At 45.1% G+C, this 23,917-nt stretch overlaps 1 protein-coding gene across 2 annotated transcripts; it reads left to right on the forward strand.

Annotated features, from left to right (window-relative positions):
• Positions 1-7,438: 7,438 nt before the first annotated feature.
• Positions 7,439-22,711, forward strand: PLP1 (proteolipid protein 1). Of its 2 annotated transcripts, none has more exons than XM_006048183.3 (7): positions 7,439-7,588; positions 16,288-16,474; positions 18,016-18,277; positions 19,350-19,518; positions 19,954-20,027; positions 20,780-20,845; positions 22,114-22,711. In XM_006048183.3, exons 1-7 carry the CDS (start codon positions 7,585-7,587, stop codon positions 22,183-22,185), a joined length of 834 nt encoding a protein of 277 aa, XP_006048245.1. In that variant the 5' UTR covers positions 7,439-7,584; the 3' UTR covers positions 22,186-22,711. The 2 variants fall into 2 exon arrangements, with proteins under 2 accessions (XP_006048245.1, XP_006048246.1); XM_006048184.3 differs by having other exon boundaries at positions 18,016-18,172.
• The last annotated feature ends 1,206 nt before the right edge of the window (positions 22,712-23,917 follow it).

Consider the following 23,917-nt stretch of genomic DNA (forward strand, 5'->3'; position numbering starts at 1 on the left):
TTGCCCAAAGTCACAGAACTGGTATTTAGTGGAGCTGCTACTAAAGCCCAGGTGTGTCTGACTTCAGAGTCTATGTTATTAATCAGCTCTCTATGATTAGAGAGCTCCGATCATCTGGAAGGCCTCCTTGGTATCTTGCTAAAATCCTTCATGCTGCAATTCTACTAACTTCCTTCTTGTTTAGTTATTAACAGAGAGAGGACTGCTACTCCCAGGACTAGCCACGTTCTCCAAACTGAGATTTAACTGGGACAGCCAGCCCACCCCCAGCATCCTCCAGCTAACTTCATGATCCTTTTTGGAGGAAATTTGAGGACAGCTGGGGATCTCTTGCCCCAGAATGAAGAGCCCTATTGGCTGGCTCTCTAGGCTTGTAATATGCGCTCAGTGATACTTTCTAAGCCAGCTCCTTGGAGGGTGTCTCCATGGGCTGAGCATTGGACAGAGCTTCTGTGGCTGGGCAGCTGCAGTATAGCCAGGGTAGAGAGGACAAACCAGGGAGGATTTGCTTTCCTTCCTGAAGATTTGTGCTGCAGGGAGGAAGCAGAGGCTAAAGGAAGCTGCTGCCACTCTATCTTTTGAAACTCTTCCAAGAACTGCTGGATTCAGCCTGCGGAAATAATTGCAGCACTTTAGAAAATTTGAAGGATTTTCAAGGATAACCCAAGGAGCATGTAAAACCCTCTTTGGAGGGTCCTCTGGGGAAATTGCTTCTTAGACTTTATGGTTTTGGACTAACTGTACTTAAAAAAAGAACCTGGTTCCCTCCAAGGGCCAGGGTATCTACATCCTAGGAAGGGGCAAGCCAGGATGGAGGAGTACATTAACTCCTCGCTGCTGGGGATGCACGCATACCTATGGCTGATTCATGTTGATGTAGGGCAAAAACCAGCACAAGGAAATGGCAACCCACTCCAGTACTCTTGCCTGGAAAATTCCGTGGATGGAGGAGCCTGGTAGGCTTAAGTCCATGGGGTCGCAAAGAGTTGGACACAACTGAGCGACTTCACGAAAAATACAAAAATTAAAAAAAAAAAACACCCTCCCTGCTTTGGGGACTGGGGGAGCGGCAGAAGCTCCACAGAGCCTGCACACAGCCTCAGCTCCAGGGCCCTGTGCCCCTGGACCCTCCCAGTTGTCACAGAAAATCCCACAGCAATGGAGTTCCTAAGTGGGGGTGTGTGTGAGAGTGGTTGGGAGGTGGGGGCTCCCCATGGCTCAGTGCCTGCCACGTGCTACTCAGTGGCAGGAGGAGCCCATGCTGGTGGGGAAAGCAGCTGCCCAGGCTCAGCCAGGGATGGGGAGGAGGAGGTGGAAAGCAAGCCTCAGCTGGGGCAGGCAGGTCTCCCTGTGTAAGGCATCTTCTTTAAGTTCTGGCCCCATGATCTGTGCTTACCTGGAGTATATAGGAAGCACAGATCCCTGGTGGCTCAGACAGTGAAGAAGCTGCCTGCAATGCTGGAGACCCCAGTTGGATCCCTGGGTCAAGAAAATCCCCTGGAGGAGGGCATGGCAATCCACTCCAGTATTCTTGCCTGGAGAATCCTACGGACAGAGGAGCCTGGCGGGCTACAGTGCATGGGGTCGCAAAGAGTTGGACACAACTGAGTGCCTAACACTTTCACTCTTTGCAGAATACTTTCTTAGCAGGGATAACTGAGGCTCCCCTTCCTCTCCATCCTGGATGCTGGCACAGTTCCTTAAGGAAGGCATCCCAGCCTCGAGGGTAGACAATGTGCTCCATAGGAGCGAGGCTTTGGGTTGAGGTATTGGTACAGCCCACCTCTGTTGTAACAGGTGGTGTTGACTCCTTTGAACAAGCCAAGCAGCCAGGGCTGAACGGCTTAGCCTGGCTTCTCTGAAGGGGCAGTCAACTTTGATGATGATGATGATAATGATGATTATAGAGGGGGCATAATCATATTTCTGGCATCCTGGGCGGCAGCTTTGAAAGGAGGAAGCCTGAGAATCTGCCTGAGGGGGTGGCTTCCACGGCAGGCATAGGCCTCACTGTTCTTGGGGCCAGCAGCGAGGCAAGGAGGGGCCTTGTTCCTCTGGAAGGTGAGGGAGTGGCCTCTTGGCCTGAAGAACTTTCTCTCATTCAAGGGCTCACATCTTCTCTTCCCATGGGGAGCAGGCAAGAGCAATCATCCTCTTTCCTCCAGCTGTGCAGAAGGGATTCCTGGGGGTCCTCTCCTGTGGCTAGAGGCAGCCCGTGTTTCAGAATAGGTCAGTGTTTTGGAAACACAGGCAGCTTGGGTGTGTGGGGGGAGTGGGGGCTGGCCAGCTTGTCATGATGAGGACTTCTCTCTTGTTATCTCTTAGTATCAATGGAGCAGACTCAAGAGGCCTGCAGACTGCTGTCCCTCAATCTACCTGAAGCACATTTCAAATGAGATTTTCAACTGAAACACTAAGGCATGCATATAATTACAATTGTCCCTTGGTATTTGCGGGTGACTGGTTCTAGGACCGGCACAGATACCTAAATTTGTGAATGCCCCAGTCCCACAGTCAGCCCTCAGCCCCTAGAATCCACGGTTTCCACACCCATGTATTCACCCATTCACAGTGGTTGAATCCAAGGTTGTGAACCCGAGGATACCAAAGGCTGATTGTGCAAATTCCCATCACACAAAAGTGCAGAGTGAAAAGTCTCCTGCTTACTCCTATCAGATTATGTGAATCCTCCCAGGAATAGCAGAGATTGCTCTTGAAAATGTTCTCTTTCTTCTTTTTCCTGAGTTTGTTTCAAATTAACCATAAGGACTCCTCTTTTCTGACCTTAAGTTTAACCATACACAAAGTAGAGAAAATAGTATAATGAACCTCAATGTCCCCATCACTCAGCTTCAGTAGTTTTCAGCATTTAGCCAATGTTATTTTATCTAACTATAATTTTGTGAGGGAGGAAAAAATCCCAAGCATCATGACATTTCATCTGTAAGTATCTGGCTATGCATCTCTAACTGCTAAAAGATTCTTTCCCAAAACATAATTACCATGCTATTAGGGTCTCCCCTGGTGGCTCAGTGGTAAAGAATCCATCCGCAATGCAGGAAGCACGAGTTCAATCCTTGAGTCAGAAAGATTCCCTGGAGGAGGGCATGGCAACCCATTCCAGTATTCTTGTCTGGAGAATCCCCGTGGACCGAGGAGCCTGGCGGGCTACAGTCCATGCGGTCACAAAGAGTTGGACATGGCTGAGCGACTACACAACAACCATGCTATTATCACACCTAACAAGTATAAGAAAGCTCTTAGTATTAACTAATCCCCAGTGATTGATTTTGAATCCCACTGATCTACAAAGTTCACATAACTTGCCCTGCCTCGAGTTCTAATGTGGGCCCTCTGCTTAGCCTGAGAAGTACAAAGGGTTGGAGACTCCGGCCATAGCAGCCGGAAACCTGTCCATGTTCCCCCTGGCTGTTCTTATTCAGGCCAGAGGCTTTCCGTGCAGACATCTTTTTGGAGCAAAACAATTTTCCAAGCAACTTCTCAGGTTATCAGAGTTTGGAGAGGCATTCTCTAGAAGTGGCTCTGTCCTTTGCTTCCTGGATGGTGTTGGGAGAGCTGTGTCTGTACCCCAGCAGCAAACTGTAACAAACAACATTCATCCTCAGAAGTTAGGTGAGTATCTGACAGCCAAGGATAGTAGTAGTGTTTCTGCTGCACTCAGAGATTGTATCAAACGTACAGCACTCTGCAGGGACCACCGTACCAAGACTGGGTGAGTTTTCATGTTCATGAAGGTGGATTATGTGGACAACTGATTTCTGCATGTCGCTAGTAGCTGTTTGATGCTCCCCAGACACTCATTTCCTGAGTTTATTCATCTGACTGTTCTGGCTTCCAGACTACCCCTCACTGTATCCTAAGCCATGGGCATCTCCCCCTCACAAATGCACATCCAGCTCACTGCCCCCCCCGCCCAGTTTCCTCCCACTCCATGCCAGCTCAATGTATGTGACATCTCTGGCCCTCAGTTCTTTTGGCCAGAAAGGCAAGGTCAAGCCAATTGGCATGAAGTTGGGTATGGAAAGTTCTAATCGCAGGTGCTTTTGTTGTTTAGTCACTCAGTCGTGTCCGGCTCTTTACGACCCTATGGACTGTAGCCTGCCAGACTCCTCTGTCCATGGAATTTCCCAGGCAAGAATACTGAAATGGGTTGCCATTTTTTTCTCCAGGAGATCTTCCTGATCCAGAGATCGAAACTGCATCTCTTGCAAGAGAAAGGCGAATTCTTTACTGCTGAGCCACCAGGGAAGCCCAGCCACAAGTGCATAGGATATATTGCCTGCCAAGCAGCCTCGGTGCCAGGGCCAGAAAAGCTGTAAGAATAAGCCACTTGCCTTTTAAAATTGGGTCTGGAAAGACATTATCTTGGCGAGAAGCAAAGCCTCAGCTTCAGAAGCCCCAGTGTTAGTAGGTGAGTTCAAGCTTTCACTGATACTGTGCCTTCTCTGTTCCCCTTTATGATCTTTTATGTAGACACAGAGAAGTGGCCCACCAGATTGGGTACTTGAGCCCTTATTTACTTTCCTGGGAGAAATTCACTGGAATTCCCTGAATTTCGTAGTTTGGTTTGTATAATGGAGCAAAGAGAACACTCTTGTCCCGTGGCTTTCAAGAATCTGGTTCTGTGTGATCACACAGCAGAGGGGGGATGTTTTATCTAAGCATTTGGAGTTATTTGCAAGAAAGCTGCATGACCAAAGCAAGCGGTGATCAAGGAGGCCCAGATCTTTGGAGGTACCATCAGAAGTGCATGAAGCAAACTGTTCGTGAGTTTCATACAATCCTGTATTGTTCCCACAGGCACCCAGTGCAGGCAGTAGGCTACCACCAAGAAGACTGGTATTGCCCTCTAGGGGAATCCCTGGGCACTGCCAGGGATCCAGCTGGACTCTGGAGAATATTTTGCCTGCAGAACCACTGGAAACAGAATCACAGAAATATGTGGAGTTGGATAGATTAAAAAAAAAAAAAGCCCACTTGGGGACGGAGGGAAAAAACCCTATAAGAGCTGTGGGAAAGACTCAGGAGAAGACTGGTGAGTGGCAGCTGAGGTAGAGTGTCAAGCCCTACAGAGCCACTGTGACATACTAGATCCTGGAGAGCTGGGAACCGTAAGGCGCTGGGGACAGTGAACATGACACAGTTACCCGGCTGAGCCCCTTTACCATCCCAGGCATAAGAACAAGGGAGACACAGGAAGACATGCTCCATCAAGGAGTGTGGTGAGTGAAAGAGAGAGACAGAGAGAAGCAGTGACAGAGCTGGAGAAACAGAGACACTGAGAGATTGAGACCTGGGGAGAAGACAAAATGAATAGTGAGCCAAGAGAGTTGAAGGAAAGAGGAGAAATGTGTATTAAGGGGAATATAGTTGAAAAATTGGTCTCTGTGAGTTTATCAGGAGCACATCTTTTCTTCCCAATAGCTTAGCAGTCCCCAGGGCTGCTGGTAGGAGTCCAGGAGCAGATTTGTGAGATGCCCAGGCTGAGTGATTTCCCTTGCATGTAGAAGTGTCTCACCTATTCAAGCTGTGAAAAACCATCTCCCTCATCATATCAATCAGATTGATGTTTGGACACAGCTCCTGCCATCTGAGAAACGAAGGGCACACATTTGGTGACTTCTTCTTTTTGGACCTCCTTCTCCTCCAGAGCAATTCTCTTGACAACATCCATCCAGAAGTTAATTGTTGGCATAGTCCCACAGCAGGCAGAGTCCATGGCTGGAGAACAGGGCTGGTGAGGTCAGAGATCCTGGGACCGTCTGCCATCAGTCGTATGACCTTAGTCTGGCCTGCTCCAGAAAACCACTATTATACGGTTCTGCCAAAGGAGCAGCATTTACAGGGATCTTTTCTTCTTGGGGCTGGTATAAGAGCAGAGGCTCTAAAGTTCTAGATCCTCTGCTCAACTATAGCAGGACTCAGGAACTTGGGGTACCCACAGGGGCATCTGCAGAAGACTCACCCATTTCCTAACAGCAGAGCCCAAGCCAGAAACATGACCAAGGTCTCAACTCAAAGAGAAAACTGTAAGACACAATTTTGCCTCTCTCCCCTCATAGAAAGATTCTAGGCTCTGCTCAATACCTCCTTCTTTCCTTTCTTACCAAGGCAAAGCCATGGGGAAAATTAGGAAGGGAGGGCATACCTTACTTCCCTGGAGTTGTAGGATAATCCTCCACTTATATGTCAACCAGTTTCCTCAAAGGCCATCCATGGGAGGATGCAGACCTCAAAGTCAAGAGAGTTGTGTCTCTCTGAGGCTCCTGAAGGGCTAGGGAACACAACAAGCAGTTTGATAGACACTGGTTAAGAGTCAGTTCTTTTAGAAAACCTTCCATACGTGAATCCCACCTAGTCCTGGGCACTCAAATACTTTCACAGTCTTTAGAAATAACAATTATTAGGTTTTGTATATTATTATTTCCTTGATTTGGCTATTTTTCATCATGCTTCTTTCTCTGAGGCAAGGACCATATTTCTTTCCCCTTCCCTCCACCCTCACTGACAACCATGGCTTTACCTCAACCCACTCCTTGCCTTTCATCACCCTGGATACAGCTCTCTCATGACACTCTATTCTCAGGGTGGGGTATTGACTACCTATTTCCCAGACTGTGTTCTTCTGTCAAAGTCAGTTACCTTCCATGGAAATCACCCACATCCCCAACTCTCACCTTTCCTTTAGTGTGTTCTGTGAACCCGCACAGCATGTCTTCTTGCCCCCTCCCTGGGTCTCCGTTACTCTGTCTATAAAATGATTACAATTCTAGCTTTCTCCAGCTTGGTCAAAATCTGTTCGAGGAATCAACAGCTTGTGTTTTGTCCTCATTCAGTTAAAACCGAGAAGGATTTGGAGGAAATTATTTTTAAAAGCCAATTTTTTTCTCTATTGTGTTTCTAAAACTGGAATGGGAGGAGTTGGGAGAAGCGCTTATTTGCTAAAGAGTGGTGGGGGAGGGTAAAGGTGGGTAGGGTCAAGGGCAGCTAGGTGTGAGGGGTGGTGTTGGGGCAGAGTTAGAAGGACTAGGAGATCACATCTAGGGTTTTGACCCTGACTGCCTCACCAGGGCTACCACCTTCATGGCCTCCGACACTTATGCTGCCACATCTCATACCAAAATAGACCCAAGGATCAGTTGGAGGCTTGCAGGACCTCTTTCTTATATTTCCACCCCCAAACCACATTTCCAGATGTCTCTGCAGCAAAGCAAAATTCCACATAGGCAAGCCTTAGGGGAGGAGGGAAAGAAAAAAAGAAAAAGAGACAATTGGCACTGAAAAGCAGAAAGAGAAGATGGAGGTCTTAGAGAAGGGAGTATCCTGAGGAGGTGGGGACAAGGGGAGGAGAAGGGGAGGAGGAGAGGAGGAGGAAAGTGGGCCTGTCCCTTTAAGGGGGTTGGCTGTCAATCAGAAAGCCCTTTTCATTGCAGGAGAAGAGGACAAAGATACTCAGAGAGAAAAAGTAAAGGACCGAAGAAGGAGACTGGAGAGACCAGGATCCTTCCAGCTGAACAAACAGACTAGCCAGCCGGCTACCGTTGGAGTCAGAGTCCCAAAGACATGGGTGAGTTTCAAAAACTTTAGATTGGAAGATTCAAGCCAGAGCATAGGAATTTGCAAGAACTTTGGGGTTCAGAGTTTCTAATGGTTGAAATGAATTGTGTTCTGGCACTTGTTTTCTTTTTCATTCCTTAGCACGCAATTAGATTAACTCCTTCTCTGCTGTACTGAGAATGATGCTTTATTGCCAAAGAACTCCAGCAACACATGGAGAGTCCCACAGGTCCTTGGAGAGAGTGTCTGGAGGGCTGAATGTGGTCATGTGTCCTCCTACCCCCTTCCTTCCCTCTGCCTTCTCTTTTCCCCTGGTCCCCATGTACTGGTAATGGCCTGGTCAGCTGACATCCTTGGTTCTGCTGGAGGCAACTAATGTTGGCTGGCTCTCAGCTGTACAAAATGACTGCTTGCTTGAAACAAAATTTGGACCCTGTGGGGCATCAGAATGAAATTGGGTGACATGGATTCAGGCTTCGTCATGGCTGAGGAGGCCAATCTCAAGTTCAGGAAATGAAAATAAAGTCCTCAATGGCTTTACCATAAGGAAGAGATATGGGTACGGCTGTGTGTGTGTGCACATGTATGCACCCATTTGGGTGACCATATCTAGTAAATATTATAGACTTAGCCTTCCTGAGGGCATGACTCAGATTCTAAATCCCTGCTATGACAAGGAGGCTACTGGGACCTTAGGGCTCTTGCTGACTTGGTTGAGTCCTGAGGGCATCTCCGTAGAGAGAAGCTACATGGTCTGGTCTCCTGTAGTGTCCACTCAGTGCGAGACGTACAGAGCATAAGGATTTTTGTCCATACAGGAGGCCACAGAAACATGTAGACATTGCTCACATTTGGCAAAACAAGAGCAACAGCTTGAATGTGTCCTAAATGAAATGAGAATCAACTGTCCTGTGCATTCACCATCAAATGTATTACCCAGAAGGTTCCAAAAGCATCTATGGAGATGGGTTTTCAATTATATTAGGCTAGTGTCAGTTTTTAGGTTGTTTCATCCTGAAACACTGAGAGAGCTCTTGAGGCATGTATTCAGGCAGGATAATTAAGAAGGCATGAGCACTGGACTAGAAGTGAACATAATGAGGTTCAAATCCCAGATCTGCTACTTATGAACTTCGTGACATTGGGTAGGTTGCTATGAATTATTACGTCATCATCTGGAAAATAGGGATAAAGATGATTGCTTTGTCTACTTTCAGAGTTATAAAAATAAAAAATAATATGTGGGAGTACTTTGAAAATGGGCAAACTCTATAACAGTTATAAATAATAATAATACTAATTATTATACAATGATGCATGTACAGGCTGTCTCTTATTCTTCCTGAAATGATTGAGCTTTCTTTGCATGTACTTTGTGCACTTGGGTAAGAATTGTCCAATTGAGTGGGGCCAGATGAGAGGTGAATATTGCAAGAACTCAATTCCTGTCCTAGGTAATGTCAAGAACCTTGCCTGAAGTCAGGGCAGCTGATTAGGTAGGTTGTGAATAAAAAACAGAGAGGGAGTAAGGAAGGATGCTGAATACCACTTCCTCAGGGAGTAAAAGCCCTGAGGAAAAGGCAGGAAAAATCAGGTGACCATAGGGACATTTTCCTGTTACAGAGGCGGATGGTTTCCTCCAGGGAAGATTATTGCAGATGAGGGCACAGTCGAAGCTGTATATGGGATCTCTTATTCTGAGGGTGAGCCGTACATGGGCTAGGTGCACACGATGGAGTGGCCATTATGTTCTCAGTTATGCAATAGCAAAGTACTGATATTTCAAATACTTTGTAAGTAATAGACCATCTCTAGCAAGGTACTGGACTGCTACTGCTTCTGACAGGGAGTGTGTTGCTGTTTAACTACTGCACTAGACAAATTATATCATAGAATCTGGGATTGGACTGGAAGGAACTTTAGAAGCTGTCTGAGCTAATTCTCAGTGCAGATTTCCCTTCTCCAATGTTCCTACAGCTTCTTCTTCATCATCCCCAGGAACAGGAAGCTCACTACCTCCACCACAGAGAATCAAGTAGGAGGAACAGGGAATTCTGTAGTGTTCACACAAGAGATTTACAAGGGACATGATAGTTCATTAAACCTCTTCCTGATTTGGGAGAGGGATGTTCCAAATGAGTCTTTCGGATAACAATGGAACTGGAAAAGAGCCAAAGAGCAGTAGCTGATTATTCTCTGCTTAGCAACACAATGCCATTACTGAACAGCAAAATATTGGCTCTTGCAAAGCCTGATGTCTGAGAACAGTGGCTGTTACCCTGGTAACCAGACAATGATGCTTCCCTCCAAAGGTGGCTGTTTGCTGAGCAGTGTAGGTTTGGCTGGCTCACAGTGTGAGTGCAGCCCAGGCAAAAAGTGTGAAGGCAGAGCAGGGGTCCAGGTTTTTACAAAATGCCTGAAGACTAACTGAATCCCATCATGATGGCAAGAAGGCTGCAAGAGTGCCAGGAGCTAAAAAGAAAGCAGATGAAACCAGCACATTCACGTACTTTTCCTAGAGACACTGACTAAAATGATCATATGTACCCTTCCCCACCCGACTCCTCACCTCGGCCTGGCAGAGCCAGAGGAGAACCAGGCAGATTGGAAGGTCTGCTCTGCTTCAAGAGCCTTTTGCCCTGGGTTTCTTCTAGGAGAAGGTCTGTTCTGCTTCAAGGGCCTTTTGCCCTGGGTTTCTTCTAGGAAAGCCAGAAATTTACTCAATAACCTGACAACTAGAACTACGCTCTCAAATCTCTCTGAGTAGTAAATAGACCCAAAGAAACCCTTGAGAAATGGGTAGGAGGGAAAATACAGTCTCCAAACTCATGAAAGCAGAACCCTAGCCAATGGCATCTTTCCCCCTTGTTGTGTGTTAACTTGAAGCCTTGAAAACCACCCCCAGGGTTCTTGGTGTTGACAGAAAGCAACAGTAGAAATGCCCTCCTTGCCCACAGAACTTCAGGTCCAGAAAACATCAAGTTAGGGCAGTAAACTGATTGGGAAAGATAACATCAGCCTTGGCAGGTGAATAGAGTAGCTTTCCCTTCCCTTCCCACTGTCAGGGCCTGCCCAGTGTCAAACTCTCATCAAAAACCCCTTGGTTATTTTAAAATGGTCCTAAAGGTGATCACTCAGCTCTGCACTGGCCTCTGAGCTTTCTGCCAGGCCAGGCTCTGGAAAGGAGTCAGTGACATCCTAAGGAAGAGAACAAGGTTCCCTAGATCAGCTTCACACTGCGACCAAGGGAAGAGCAGGAATTGGTGGGAGACTGGGCTAAGGAAGAAAGTATGGAAACTGTTGTCTCTCAGCTTAGTGCCAGTTGCTTCTCTTTCACTTTCCCAGAAGTGGGCAAAGTGAGGACAACATGTCAGGGAGAGAGTTTAACAATCCAGTCTCTACCCCAGCCTCCCAATGTTTGGGTACAAGTTGGCATACATCAATGCACATGTGCACCCATGCATGTATGCATGGGTTAGTGTGTGTGTTTGGGGGAGGAGTAGGGAATATAGGAAACAAAGTGGTCCAGATGCTGTTGCCATGGTAGTAATAATATCTTTTCAAAGAGAAGGCTGCGTTTCATTTTTATTTAATTATGCCTGCATGACTTGACTATCTAGCAAGCTTGGATTTTCATGCCTCAGTGGCTACAGAGCCCCTTTCCAGCACTTGAACATGGTATAAGTGCTGATTTCATGTAGGAAAGACATGATTACAAGCAGGGCTTTGTCTGATTTGGATAAAGCCAGAAGCAAAAGTCTTTGTCTCTGGCACCTCCTGATGATTGTTGTTTTACTCCTAGAACCCACCCATTCATCCCCATCCATTCCTGGTACCAGTCACGGCTGCTCTAGCATCTTGGCCCTGTCAACTGCGATAGGTCCTGATCAAGTGAGCCTCTGTTCATGGGGTGAGGTTAAGGGGTGGGTTCTGGGAGGAGGGTAAAACTGTAGCTCAGATTAGAGACTTAGAGAGATGGGGCCAGTTTTTCACTCAATGAGCCTGCCTGTTGTTTAGCTCTATTGTATAGGGTTCTTCTATCTCTCCCTTTGTCAGCTGGATTCAAGGGACAGGCTGGGATTTGTGCAAGGCACAATTGGTCTCTTTCTATCATCCCTTTTGATCAAAGACCTTCCTTTCCTCCCTTTGATGGGTTCCCAGATTCAAACTGAATTTCCATCATGGAGCTCGTCCTTGAGGCATGCCCAGGGCATGGGAAAGGAGGGAGGGCTTGGGAGCTCTTGGCTCCTGCTTAAAGAAACAGCATCAGAATCAACCCAGTACAACCCAGTATCTATTTCTGGATAGACAGAAATCTGGACGAGAGTCACAGCAGTCCTGTTGATCCTTGTCAGATTCCTGTGAAGAGCATTAATGAGAAGGACTTGAAGTTCTATCACAGATTGATTAGTTTTGGGAGTTCACAGATACATCTAGCCAGCACTGAATATTTCCCCTTTGCTTACATTTTGCCCACAGGGCTTGGTTATACACATTTTAACACTAGATTGTAGGTAGCTTTGGTCTTTGATTTGACGCTATGTTTGTTCTCCCCAAGACTGAAAGGTTTCTGAAGGAAGGGACTGGGCCTTATAGTTCCCTTTTGTTTCCCACAGTATCTGGGTTATTGCCATATGCTTAATAATTGTACTGAATTCAATGAATGGAAAGGAAAACCCTGGGGAAGGTCATTATTTTTCTGTATGATCTCTCATCAAAGTCAGGTGGTTTAGGGACTTCCCTGGCAGTCCAGTGGTTAAGACTTTGCCTTCCAATGCAGGGGGCACAAGTTCAATTCCTGGTCATGGAGCTAAGATCCCACATCCCTAAGAGCCAAAACCTCCAAGAAAACATAAAATAGAAGCAATATATTATAACCAATTCAGTAACGACTTTAAAAATGATCTATATAAAAATCTTTAGAAAAGGTCAGGTGGTTTAATTCAATTCAGTTGCATTGGGTAATATTATTGCTATATAGTTCTTTTCTGCCAACTCCACCATGTTGCAGTCAATACTTAGCCTGGAAATGTAAGAATGTTTCCTGAGAGGCCAAGGAGGTTCTACAGAATCCCTCATGGCCTTCCTGAATCAAACCGGTAACTTTTCAACCATGAAGTCTTCTGAAATGGAGACCCTTTGGTTTTAGGTTATTGTTCACACAACCCCAAATTAAAGGGAACCCAATGAACCTTCCTCAGAATGTTTTGATTGTAAACTCCTTTGATGACACAATTTCTTGCATGTTCTGAGTTTTTCCCAGTTGGAATCCAAAATTTGATTTTTTGCTTGGGCTGACTGGTGGAGATTCTTCACTTCTGCTGAACTTAAATGCCCTCAGAACAAACATTTCATTTCAATGTGAAGAGATGGACATCTTATGCTGATATTGTTGAACTATTTATAGCTAAAGAGTGATAGATATACTCAGGACCATTTAATTTCAGCTCCACATTAGAGATTCATTAAAGCCTAGGTTTTTCTTGTACCTTGCTTCGAGTGACAGTAAAGCAGAAATGGGGGTGCTAAGTTATTTGAGCTCTAAGAAAATGGAGGAAAAATGGATTGAAGAATAGAGAATATCAGTGGATGATTCAGAGTTGCTCCCAAGGCTTAGCCCTTTATCACCCAGTAAGAACACTATATATGATACTCTCTGATTATTTGGATGATACAGGGATCAGATGGACTAACGAGGCTTTCCCCCCTAATCTTTACAACCCTGGAGGGGGGATCAGCTGAAACTTAGAGTGGAATTCTGTTTCATTAGCAAGAGTTCAAGTTTTTTCATTCCTGATCTCACCTGCACCACCATTTTAGCCCTCTCCAGGATAAAAAAGGTGGGGTGAGTCAGTGGGCACAGGATGGTCACTTGCTTGGGAGGATGGTTCTCCTTACTTTGGGCTAAACAAACAGTTCTTTCATTGTTCCCTGGGTCTGACCCCCTTCCCACCCCCAGGCCTGGAGGCCCCTGCAGAATACCAATGAGGCTCCTGAGATCTCAGGGAAAAAACAAGGCTTCTTTGTCCAAGGGAGCTATGGAGGGTTCTGTCCAAGCCCTGACCCTGTGCTGGGGAGAGAGGGAACAGTGGGGTCATGCACCTTCTCCTCCCTCCACCCCCAGGCTTCAGAGACCTTCTTTAGTAGAAGATTCTAAGAGTTTGGGAGTGGGGAAGATTTGGATAGGCAGAGAAGGAAAATGGCAGCACTGTTTATTTCCAAGCTCCTTTTCTTGACTTACAAGATGCATCTAGTATCTTGACCTATTAAGAAAGAGGAAGATCAATATCTGAATGTTTCCTGAGAACAATAATCAATTTCAAGTGCTGTGTTTTTCTCTCTGGTTTATATATGCGTTTATGTGCATGTTTGCATCCATGCATGTGCCCCCGCTCTGGCACAAGTGTGTGCGTGTGAGAACACACACACACACACACACACACTCACACACTCACACCCCATGCACCAGCTCTAATGAGGCACTCTTACCGAGCACAATTCATATTAAGTAAACTCTGCCTCCACTTAGAGCAGCGAAGCTACAAACTGATTGCTTTCCATAGAGGCCAAGTTTTCCGACAGCAGGCCTTCAGTTCTTAGAAAAGGGAGGAAATGCAGTTCTGCTTCAAATGTTAGCTACTTATTTTGCTTGGCTTGGGCTTCTATGCCTCATCTCTGGGGTGACACACAAGAATATTGAGGAAGAGGCTCTTTGAGCACCAAGGAAAGGCTATCATTATAGGGGACAGTGGGTAAGAGGACTCACTCACGCTGTGGCCCTGAGAGCAGAGACAAATGCCACTACCTCAGCTTTCTCACGATAGAGAGAATTTGGTCCTTCAGAATCTGTTCACATGGACATAGTTCAGGCACATCACCAGATGATCAAGCACTAAGGGCTAAAAAGAAACTGTACTAGTATTAAGAGAGTCAGGCAAAGGATTTTCCTGGTCCCTGGCATTAAAAAAATGAGCTTTGGATAAAGTCCAAATCTAAAAGTCAATACAATGCATTTTATTTGTGTAAGGAGTTTCAGCATGCTTTCCTAAAATAGCAGCTTCTTGGCACATTTGCTATTTATTTGTGTGTGTGTATTCACACAAATAATTTATATATGCATATAGTATATCAACCCTGAATATTCATTGGAAGGACTGATTCTGAAACTCCAATACTTTGGCCACTTGATGCATAGAGATGACTCATTGGAAAAGACCCTGATGCTGGAAAACATTAAGGGCAGAAGGAGAAGAAGATGACAGAGGACGAGATGGTTGGATGGCATCATCGACTCAATGGACATGAGTCTGAGCAAACTCTGGGAGATAGTGAAGGACAGAGAAGCCTGGCATGCTGCAGTCCATGGGGTCACAAAGAGTCAAATAGAACAGTGACTGAACAGCAACAATGCATATAATATATACAAAATAATTCATGTATCATATCTATGATATGTGAACAGATGGATAAAATTAGTGTATATATAACTTCTTTTCTGAAGATTTTCATTTCTTTCACCTTTTGGGGTTGTGGCCAAGAGACTAGAAGGTGCCTTTCCCATCATCTACTGGACATTTGTTGTTTCACTCCACATGACACCTTAGAGCTCAGGGCTTGTACTTGGGACACAGCTACTCTCAGAACCTGTGACTTCTTACTTGCCCTTCCTGTTTCTCAGCAACACTTGCATGGGGCCTGGGGTACCAGATCTGTGGAATTTCAGAGTCTCAGCATTTTAAGACACCTGTATTCCCAGGCCCTAGTGTGTTTTGTCACGCCAGAAAGACATTTCATGCTTTGTTGACTTTGTATAACGTCTCTTTGTAGTTGTTTTGACAGAACTCCAGGGTAGAACTAAGGGTGGGGACATTGGCCAAACTATAGCATAGGGGGACAAGTCAGCCATGCAAAGTGTCCCGAAAGCATTCAGCCTGTATGTTTACTACTGCGAGTAATAGTCATCCTCCCATGAACATCTCCTATCCTCTGCCAGTTCCCTCCTTTCTTTGGAGCGCTCTCCAGACATCCAGACTAAGAAGAATCAAGCATTCTGTGCTGCAAATGCGATGTTCAGAAATACCCAGGAACATGCAATTTCAGTTTTCCCACCTGAAATGCTCTTTAAGGGTCAACTCTTGTCTGACAATATCAATATTTCTATGAAATTGGAAAGGCATTTACCCTTTGTAACCATTTACTAGGCTGCCTGAAACTGTTGGTTGAAAATGTCAGGTCTACCTAGCTCATTCTCCTCCATAAACAAAAATGTCCCTATGGCAGAGTCTATGTCTTTTATATGTTCACACTCCACATGACACCTAGCACAATGCTGGGCACATAGTAAGTACTCCATAAAAGTTGATAAATGGCGAAAACAAACAAATCAGAAGGATAAGAAAGGAGGGAGTGAGAGCATCATCTTTCTAATGGCCTACTTGAATACTGATTATTCAAAAACTCATGGACATTTTGGGAATTCAAGGCAAGGATTTATCTTCAAGAATGGAACAAAATATGGTTGAGGGGATTCAGTCTCATATTCCAAAATTCTGAGGTTCTAGACTCTCCTGCTTTTGGTCTCTGAGGTGACCCCTCCTCCATCCCTGCATCCATGCATGTGAGCACAGGGCCTGGCTGGGCTGGCAGACAGAGAAGAGTGATGAACTATGTATTGTACATCCCTGACTGTTTGCCCTCCTTTTTCTTCAGGCTTATTAGAGTGCTGTGCAAGATGTCTCGTAGGGGCCCCCTTTGCTTCCCTGGTGGCCACTGGATTGTGTTTCTTTGGGGTGGCACTATTCTGTGGCTGTGGACATGAAGCACTCACTGGTACAGAAAAGCTAATTGAGACATATTTCTCCAAAAACTACCAGGACTATGAGTATCTTATCAATGTGTAAGTACCTACTCTCCCCCACCAATCCTGTCTATCTTCGAGACACAGAACTCATCAGTACCTTAGTGACTAGTAGGAGATTGGTGTGGAGGCAGACAGAATTCCGGGGTCTTCCTTCTTTTTTAAAAAACATTTTTTATTGGGGTATAGTTGCTTTACAGTGTTGTGTTAGTTTCTGCTGTACAACACAGTGAATCAGCTATATGTATACACATAGCCTCTCCCTCTTGGACCTCCATCCTACCCTCACCCACCATCCTACCCATCTAGGTCATCATAGAACACAGAGGTGAGCTCTCTGTGCTAATAGAGCAGCTTCCCACTAGCTATCTATTTTACACATGGTAGTGTATATATAGTGAAAGTGAATATATATATATATATATATATATATATATATATATATATGGCTTCCCAGGTGGTGTTAGTGGTAAAGAACCTGCCTGCCAAGGTTCTTGGTTGGGAAGGTCCTGGGTTGGGAAGGTCCCCTGGAGGAGGGTGTGGCTACCCACTCCAGTATTCTTGCCTAGAGAATCCCCATGGACAGAGGAGCCTGGCGGGCTATGGTCCATAGTGTTGCAAAGAGCTGGACATGACTGAAGCGACTTAGCACACACACAGTGTATATATATGTCAATCCCAATCTCCCAATTTATCCACCCCCCACTCTCTGTCCACACATGTGTTCTATACATTTATGTCTCTATTCCTGCCCTGCATATAGGTTCATCTGTACCATTTTTTCTAGATTCCACATACACACATTGATATGTGTGCAGATTCCACCTATAGCACATCTGAAGCCCTAAATGAAGGGGAAGTGCCACATTCAGGGGAGGAGGTCTGCCTGCCTGCCACCTCACTCCTACCACACCCACTCCACCCCTGCCCTTGCTTTGTCTCACATGTTCTCATTTCTGCTAGGTAGGGTTAACATGGACTGAGTTGGAGCCTCTGCAGTGGTCCATATAGAGAACTCGCAGGAGGCAGACTGATGAGACAAGAGTGGGGCTGCTGCTCTCGTTTCACCACACCACTTGAGTGTGCTCCAGCCCAATACTAAGCCTCTCCTGTTTCTAGACCAAGTTAGGCTCTACTTCCTTCATCCGTCTTCCTTCTTACCTAGCTCCTCTCTCCTCTCTCCTCTGAGGGAGCATCTCTGAAGGGTCAGGCCAAGGAAAGTAGGGTCCCAGTTCTTCAGGTCACAGGGTAAGACAAATGTGGGGGAGGAGCATCTTCTGTTACTACAATAAGTGTTGCTCAGTCGTGCCCAACTCTTTGTGACCCTATGGACTGTAGCCCGCCAGGCTCCTCTGTCCATGGGATTCTACAGGCAAGAATACTGGAGTGGGTTGCCATTCCCTTCTCCAGTTACCTCAATAAGTACAAGGTAGAAGCCTAGAGGAAGAACCTAGTGATTCCCCTAAAGCATCTCTAGCCTTGTTTATGAGCCTATTCAAGAGTCCAACTGACTTATGCAGCAAGGGAACTGGGTCCTCCATGCATAAGATTTTCTGGCTTTGTGTTATCTGTTAACACAGGATCCATGCTTTCCAGTATGTCATCTATGGAACTGCCTCTTTCTTCTTCCTTTATGGGGCCCTCCTGCTGGCCGAGGGCTTCTACACCACCGGCGCAGTCAGGCAGATCTTTGGCGACTACAAGACCACCATCTGCGGCAAGGGCCTGAGTGCAACGGTAACAGGGGGCCAGAAGGGGAGGGGTTCCAGAGGCCAACATCAAGCTCATTCTTTGGAGCGGGTGTGTCATTGTTTGGGAAAATGGCTAGGACATCCCGACAAGGTGATCATCCTCAGGATTTTGTGGCAATAACAAGGGGTGGGGGACAACTGGGCATGAGTCTGTGGCCTCATCCCCACCCAAGGCTGGGTCCTCTCTAGGGGCCTGGCTTCTGAGTGAGGACCTGATGGCTACGGCCAAATGAGGTCAGGAAGAACGTGGTGCCCAGCTGGCTTAGCCTCACTTTTCAAAAGGTCCCTAGAAAATTTCATCTCAAAAGGGAAAGCCTGAGTTCTGTGGGGTGCTTCATACAATCAGACCATTTCTAAGCCATCTACTGGTACCTCTTTGATCCCTTCCTAGCTGGGACCACAACAAGAGTAGATCTGACTGCCTAAGAATTTAAAATGTTTCTCAGTGGATTGAGATGTAGGTTCCTGATCTGAGAGGGAGGGTGGATCATAGAAATTAAGTGATTGACTCCGAGATGGAATCCATACTATTCTGGGATCCTACATTGTTGAAGGTCCCAGAGGGAACTAGCATAGATCTGCATGTTTAAGGCCTTATCTGTCAGAGGGCTATTATGCTTCTAGTGAGGTACGCATTGGTTTCCAGCCTCTACAGTTAAAGACCATTTGGGGGCTGAACATCTGGGGGTTGCACTGTTATCTTTTGTGGCTAGCAGTTGGCTTAGAAAGGTTTTTGGATTGGAATTGAAATCTCTGATTGGCTTTGTTCAATAACTAGGGATCCAAAGTCCTTTGACAAGGGGCATTTTCTAAGCTCAGCCTAAGGCATTTAAATGGCACGACTTTCTTTCAAGATCTCTTTTGATTTCTTCACACCTTATCTGTCCAAACAATCTCCCGAAACCTTTCTAACCCAGGGGTCCTCCTCACTCCAACCCCCACCCATTCTCCCCCTCCCCGTCATTACTTGGGGCCAATTCTCTAGTAGATAAGATACTGCCAATGACATTTGGCAGAGGTGCCCCGCTTACTAATTTTATTTGGTGGAGATCCCTGAAATCTGGTTTCATGTCTGGCACGTGCCATTCCAGGATCTCTTTGTTTACCTTTCAATGTCTGCAGGCTGACACTGATTTCTAACCACTCCATGTCAATTGTTTTAGTTTGTGGGCATCACCTATGCCCTGACCGTTGTGTGGCTCCTGGTGTTTGCCTGCTCTGCTGTGCCTGTATACATTTACTTCAACACCTGGACCACCTGCCAGTCTATTGCTGCCCCCAGCAAGACCTCTGCAAGTATAGGCACTCTCTGTGCTGATGCCAGAATGTATGGTGAGTTAGGGTGGCTTGGCTCTCCCACTCCCTATAGAAGCATGATATATTTGGTTCTTAGGCTAAGGAGGGTGGTATTATGGGGAGAAATAAGAAGTATGGATGCTCGTTAATCCCTCTCCACTGAAACCAGAGAGATTTCTTCCCTGAGAAGGGAACTTGTTGGAAGTGGTGGGAGTTTTCTTGGCTGTTTGCATTGCTTTCTCTTAGTTGACTGCTGTTCTGAAACCAGAAGCAGCCCATTTCAATAACAAACAGAAAATTTTTCAACTGTTCAATACCACCTTCTATTTTTTGAGTAAATCTTTAGAAAAGAAAATCCTGATAATTAGTAGGACCCAACTTTTAAGCCAGGCTGATTAAAGATGAAAGAAGTTCTCCAGGTAACCCCAAAGCTCCGTGAAGGTTACTTTGTGATATTTGTCTCTTACTTAGGTGTTCTCCCATGGAATGCTTTCCCTGGCAAGGTGTGTGGCTCCAACCTTCTGTCCATCTGCAAAACAGCTGAGGTGAGTGAGCCATTGGGTTATTTTACAATGAAATGGCCCAAACTGTAACATTTCTACCCATCTTGGATTTTAAGGACTACAGTTTCTCTTTGCTGGGTTTTGAGTTAGCAGATTGTCTTCTATGAAATATCGCCTGAGCCAGTAAGCGTATACTTGGTAAAATATCTAGTTTCCTAAAAACAGCAGATAAAACCTTCCATTCTAAGGCTTACTCTCTTAAAAGAGAAATTTGTAGATTTAGGTAAAGATAGAGCTTAATGGCAAAATCCCTCAAGTGAACATTTTTATTCTTAAAAACCTTATCAAGGAAATGAGTTGTGCACAGATATTCATAGATTTTATAACACACATTTCGTTTGGAACTTCTCAATCTCATTTAAAAAGAAAGTACATTTGAAAAAGGAAAACACTGTATTGAAAATGGATATTATGCACAAATGCAGCAGGGGAATAAAAGGAAGGAATAAGGCAGTAAACTATTTCTTTGAAAGCAAGATGTTTTGGGATCCCAGGCACAACCGTGGGGAACCAGTTGATTATTTGGGAGGACTATATTATTTTATGAGTATTCTGTGTTCTGGGTGCTATGGGTACACGGAAGAATGGGAGGCCTATAGAAGTGACAAGTTAGTTAGAGATGCCAAATTAACACACAAAAATATATTAACACCTTCTGAAAGTTGCGCTTCACAATCTACAGCACAGCTTATTTTTGCTGTTGCAAGACCCAGCTCTTCTGCATTTTCTTACAGTTCCAAATGACCTTCCATCTGTTTATTGCTGCGTTTGTGGGGGCTGCAGCCACGCTGGTTTCCCTGGTGAGTTGTCTTTGAATGATCTTGGCAAATAAATGGTCCTGGGATAGCTTGGAGACAGCTATGCTGAAAGGTAAAAAAGATAGATTCCTTCTAAACTTGAAATGCTGGAGAGAAGCTCCTGGGCAGAGACGGCAGAGTATAGAGACTATGTCTTTCTACTTTGGGTTGGCAAGGCAGAAAAATTTCAAAAATGAGATAGGAACAAGCGAAGTGATATGAGGGAAGAGGAGGAAAGAGATTCGTGGTCAAGAAATAAGATATTGGGACTTCCTTGGTGGTTCAGTGACTAAGATTCTGAGCTCCCAACACAAGGGACCTGGGTTTGATCCCTGATCAGGGAACTAGATACCACATGTCACAACTAAGAGTTCACATGCTGTTTCTAAAGATTCTACAGGCTGCAACAAAGATCAAAGATCCCATTTACTGCAACTAAGACCCGGCACAGCCAAATACATACATACATACATACATAATTTTAAAAAGAATAATAAGATATAGCATTTACAGAGCATGTAACATTGCCAAGTGCTTTGCAGTCAGAAATTATCATTAATTCTTAACACATCCTGGTCAGATCAGTGACAAGAACACTGAAACCTTACTAAACGTGATTTTTTGTAGCCTGAAATTCTATATACCATAAATAGGAATCCATCTTGGATGCCTTCCAAGGGATTTAGTTACTCTCCTGAAAATACAGGAAGGACCTCTTAACACTATTAGAATTGTTATTATTGATGGTGTGGCACAGTGTCAATGTCATGCCTTCATTATTAAGAACACGGGGTACTGAATAAGTGTTGATCTACCCAGGATCAGCTTGCAGCACTCCTGGCTCCCACCGCTGAGGGTTTTATCCAGAGTTGAGTTGTTCCTCATCTTGTGAAATAAATGGCTGTATTAAGTGGGAGAAAGTTGTGCTGCACAGTGGGACTATGCCTCTACAGGAAGTCTAGGTCACTCAGACATACAGATATGATGATGGCAGAGTCCAGGTAGTGTTCACTTCCCTGAGGAAAACTCAGTGCTGGGCAGAGCAGAGGTGTAGAAAAAATCCTTGTTGAGTTGATTCTCTGGGCCTGTCTCATGGAGGACTTCTAGTCAAGTATACAGGGCAAAAGCCTGAATGTGTTCCTTTGTGCAGAATATTTTTTTCTTTATTTACCTGTGATTTTATTTCTACCCTTCCTCATTCCCAAAAGGATTGGAAAAGAGAGAGCTGCCTTTTCTATTCTCACTAGTCTTCTCTCTTCTCTTCCCTACAGCTCACCTTCATGATTGCTGCCACTTACAACTTTGCCGTCCTGAAACTCATGGGCCGAGGCACCAAGTTCTGATCTCCTGTAGAAATTTCCCTTTCTCTAATAGCGAGGCTCTAACCACACAGCCTACAGTGCTGCGTCTCCCATGTTAACTCTTTGCCTTTGCCACTGACTGGCCCTCTTCTTACTTGACGAGTGTAACAAGAAAGGAGAGTCTCACGGTGATTAATGTCTCTGCGGATTCTCCCCTCTTACGTACCTCTTTTAGTCATTTTGCTTCATAGCTGGTTCCTGCTAGAAATGGGAAATGCTTAAAGATGGTGACTCCCCAACTGCAAGTCACAAAGAAGTGGAGGCTCTCATTCAATTTTCAAGCATCTCCTGAGGACCAGGAAGTGTTTTCTTCTCAAAGGGCACTTCCACTGATGAAAACAAAGTGGAAAGAAAGATGTTCAGGTAGAGAGAAGGGAGGCACCTGTCCCTGTTGCCATCTTGGGAGCCAAATATATTCTCTTTGGTGTACAAAACCGAGAACTCACTCCAGTCTCCCTAGTACCACTGAAGAGAGAAGAAAAAAAAAAAAAAAAGAATGCCAGCAAAACAATAAGAGCATTTGCCCAAATCTACCTATTGCAGCTGGGAGAAGGGGGTCAAAGCAAGGATCTTTCTCCCATAGAAAGAGAGCACTGACCCCCATGGCGATGGACTATTTAAGCCCTAACTCAGCCAACCTTACTTATAGCATAAGGGAGCATAGTGTTTGTGTAGACAAAGGGGGCGCTTGGCCTTATACCTCGTTAGAGAAGAGAAACAGGGTGTAGTCAGCATCTTCTTACTCCCTTCTCCCTGATAACAGCTACCATGACAACCCTGTGGTTTCCAAGGAGCTGAGGGTAGAGAGAAACTAGTTCATATGAAAAATAGACTGGCCTAAGGAGCAGCAGTCGCTAGTGGCTAACGGTGTAAACTGGGCCAGCCCTCTGGTAGACACAGGATAGATAACTTTTTGGATAGCATGTCTTTTTTCTGTTAATTAGTTGTGTACTTTGGCCTCTGTCATATCTTCACAATGGTGCTCTTTTCATGGGGTATTAGCCATTCAGTCATAGCAGGTGATTTGAAGATCTTGATTTGTTTCAGAATGATGCACATTTCGTATTTTCCAGCTTGTCTATCATTTGTTTGAGGTTGTACCAGAAAGGTCTGGAGAATGATTCTTTGATTATGATTCTCTAACAAATGAAAACTGGACATTAAACAACACAAATGATATGTAAAATTGGCTAGTTCTTGCATCTGTTGGGATTTTTGACCAATGATTCCGTTCTTTGCAGAAACAGATTTGGTGAATTCGAATCTCAGTTTGAGTAACATATCTGATTGTCCTTTCTAGGTGGTGGGAGATAATTTGATTTAGTAATGTTACCTTGGTGTGTTAAAGAGTTAGTTTTAACATACAAGTTATTCTCTCCTGGTGCAGATCACATAACTAAATGCACCAGCCATTAGCTATTCTGTTGGTGAGGTTCCATGGAAAAGGAAAGGGGGAAAGAGTTTGAAACTCAAATAGCTCCCAGGTTTCAGTCTTCCCTTTTTATGTTTGGGTTTTAATGTTGGGTTAAAAAACAAAAAGCTGATTGGTCTTTATTCAGGGAAAGATTTTACGGGTATGACTGTAGGCGGCTCTTTTGATGTAAAGAGTGGTTTTGCTTTCTCCCCCAAAGTGGTTTCAACAACATTTAAGGAGATGTAAAATTGTTACCAAAAAAACACTTGATATTTGTTTTCAGCAAAGTATACAATATAA

Source organism: Bubalus bubalis, chromosome X (assembly GCF_019923935.1).
Source record: "Bubalus bubalis isolate 160015118507 breed Murrah chromosome X, NDDB_SH_1, whole genome shotgun sequence".
In the NCBI taxonomy this organism is placed as follows: domain Eukaryota; kingdom Metazoa; phylum Chordata; class Mammalia; order Artiodactyla; family Bovidae; genus Bubalus; species Bubalus bubalis.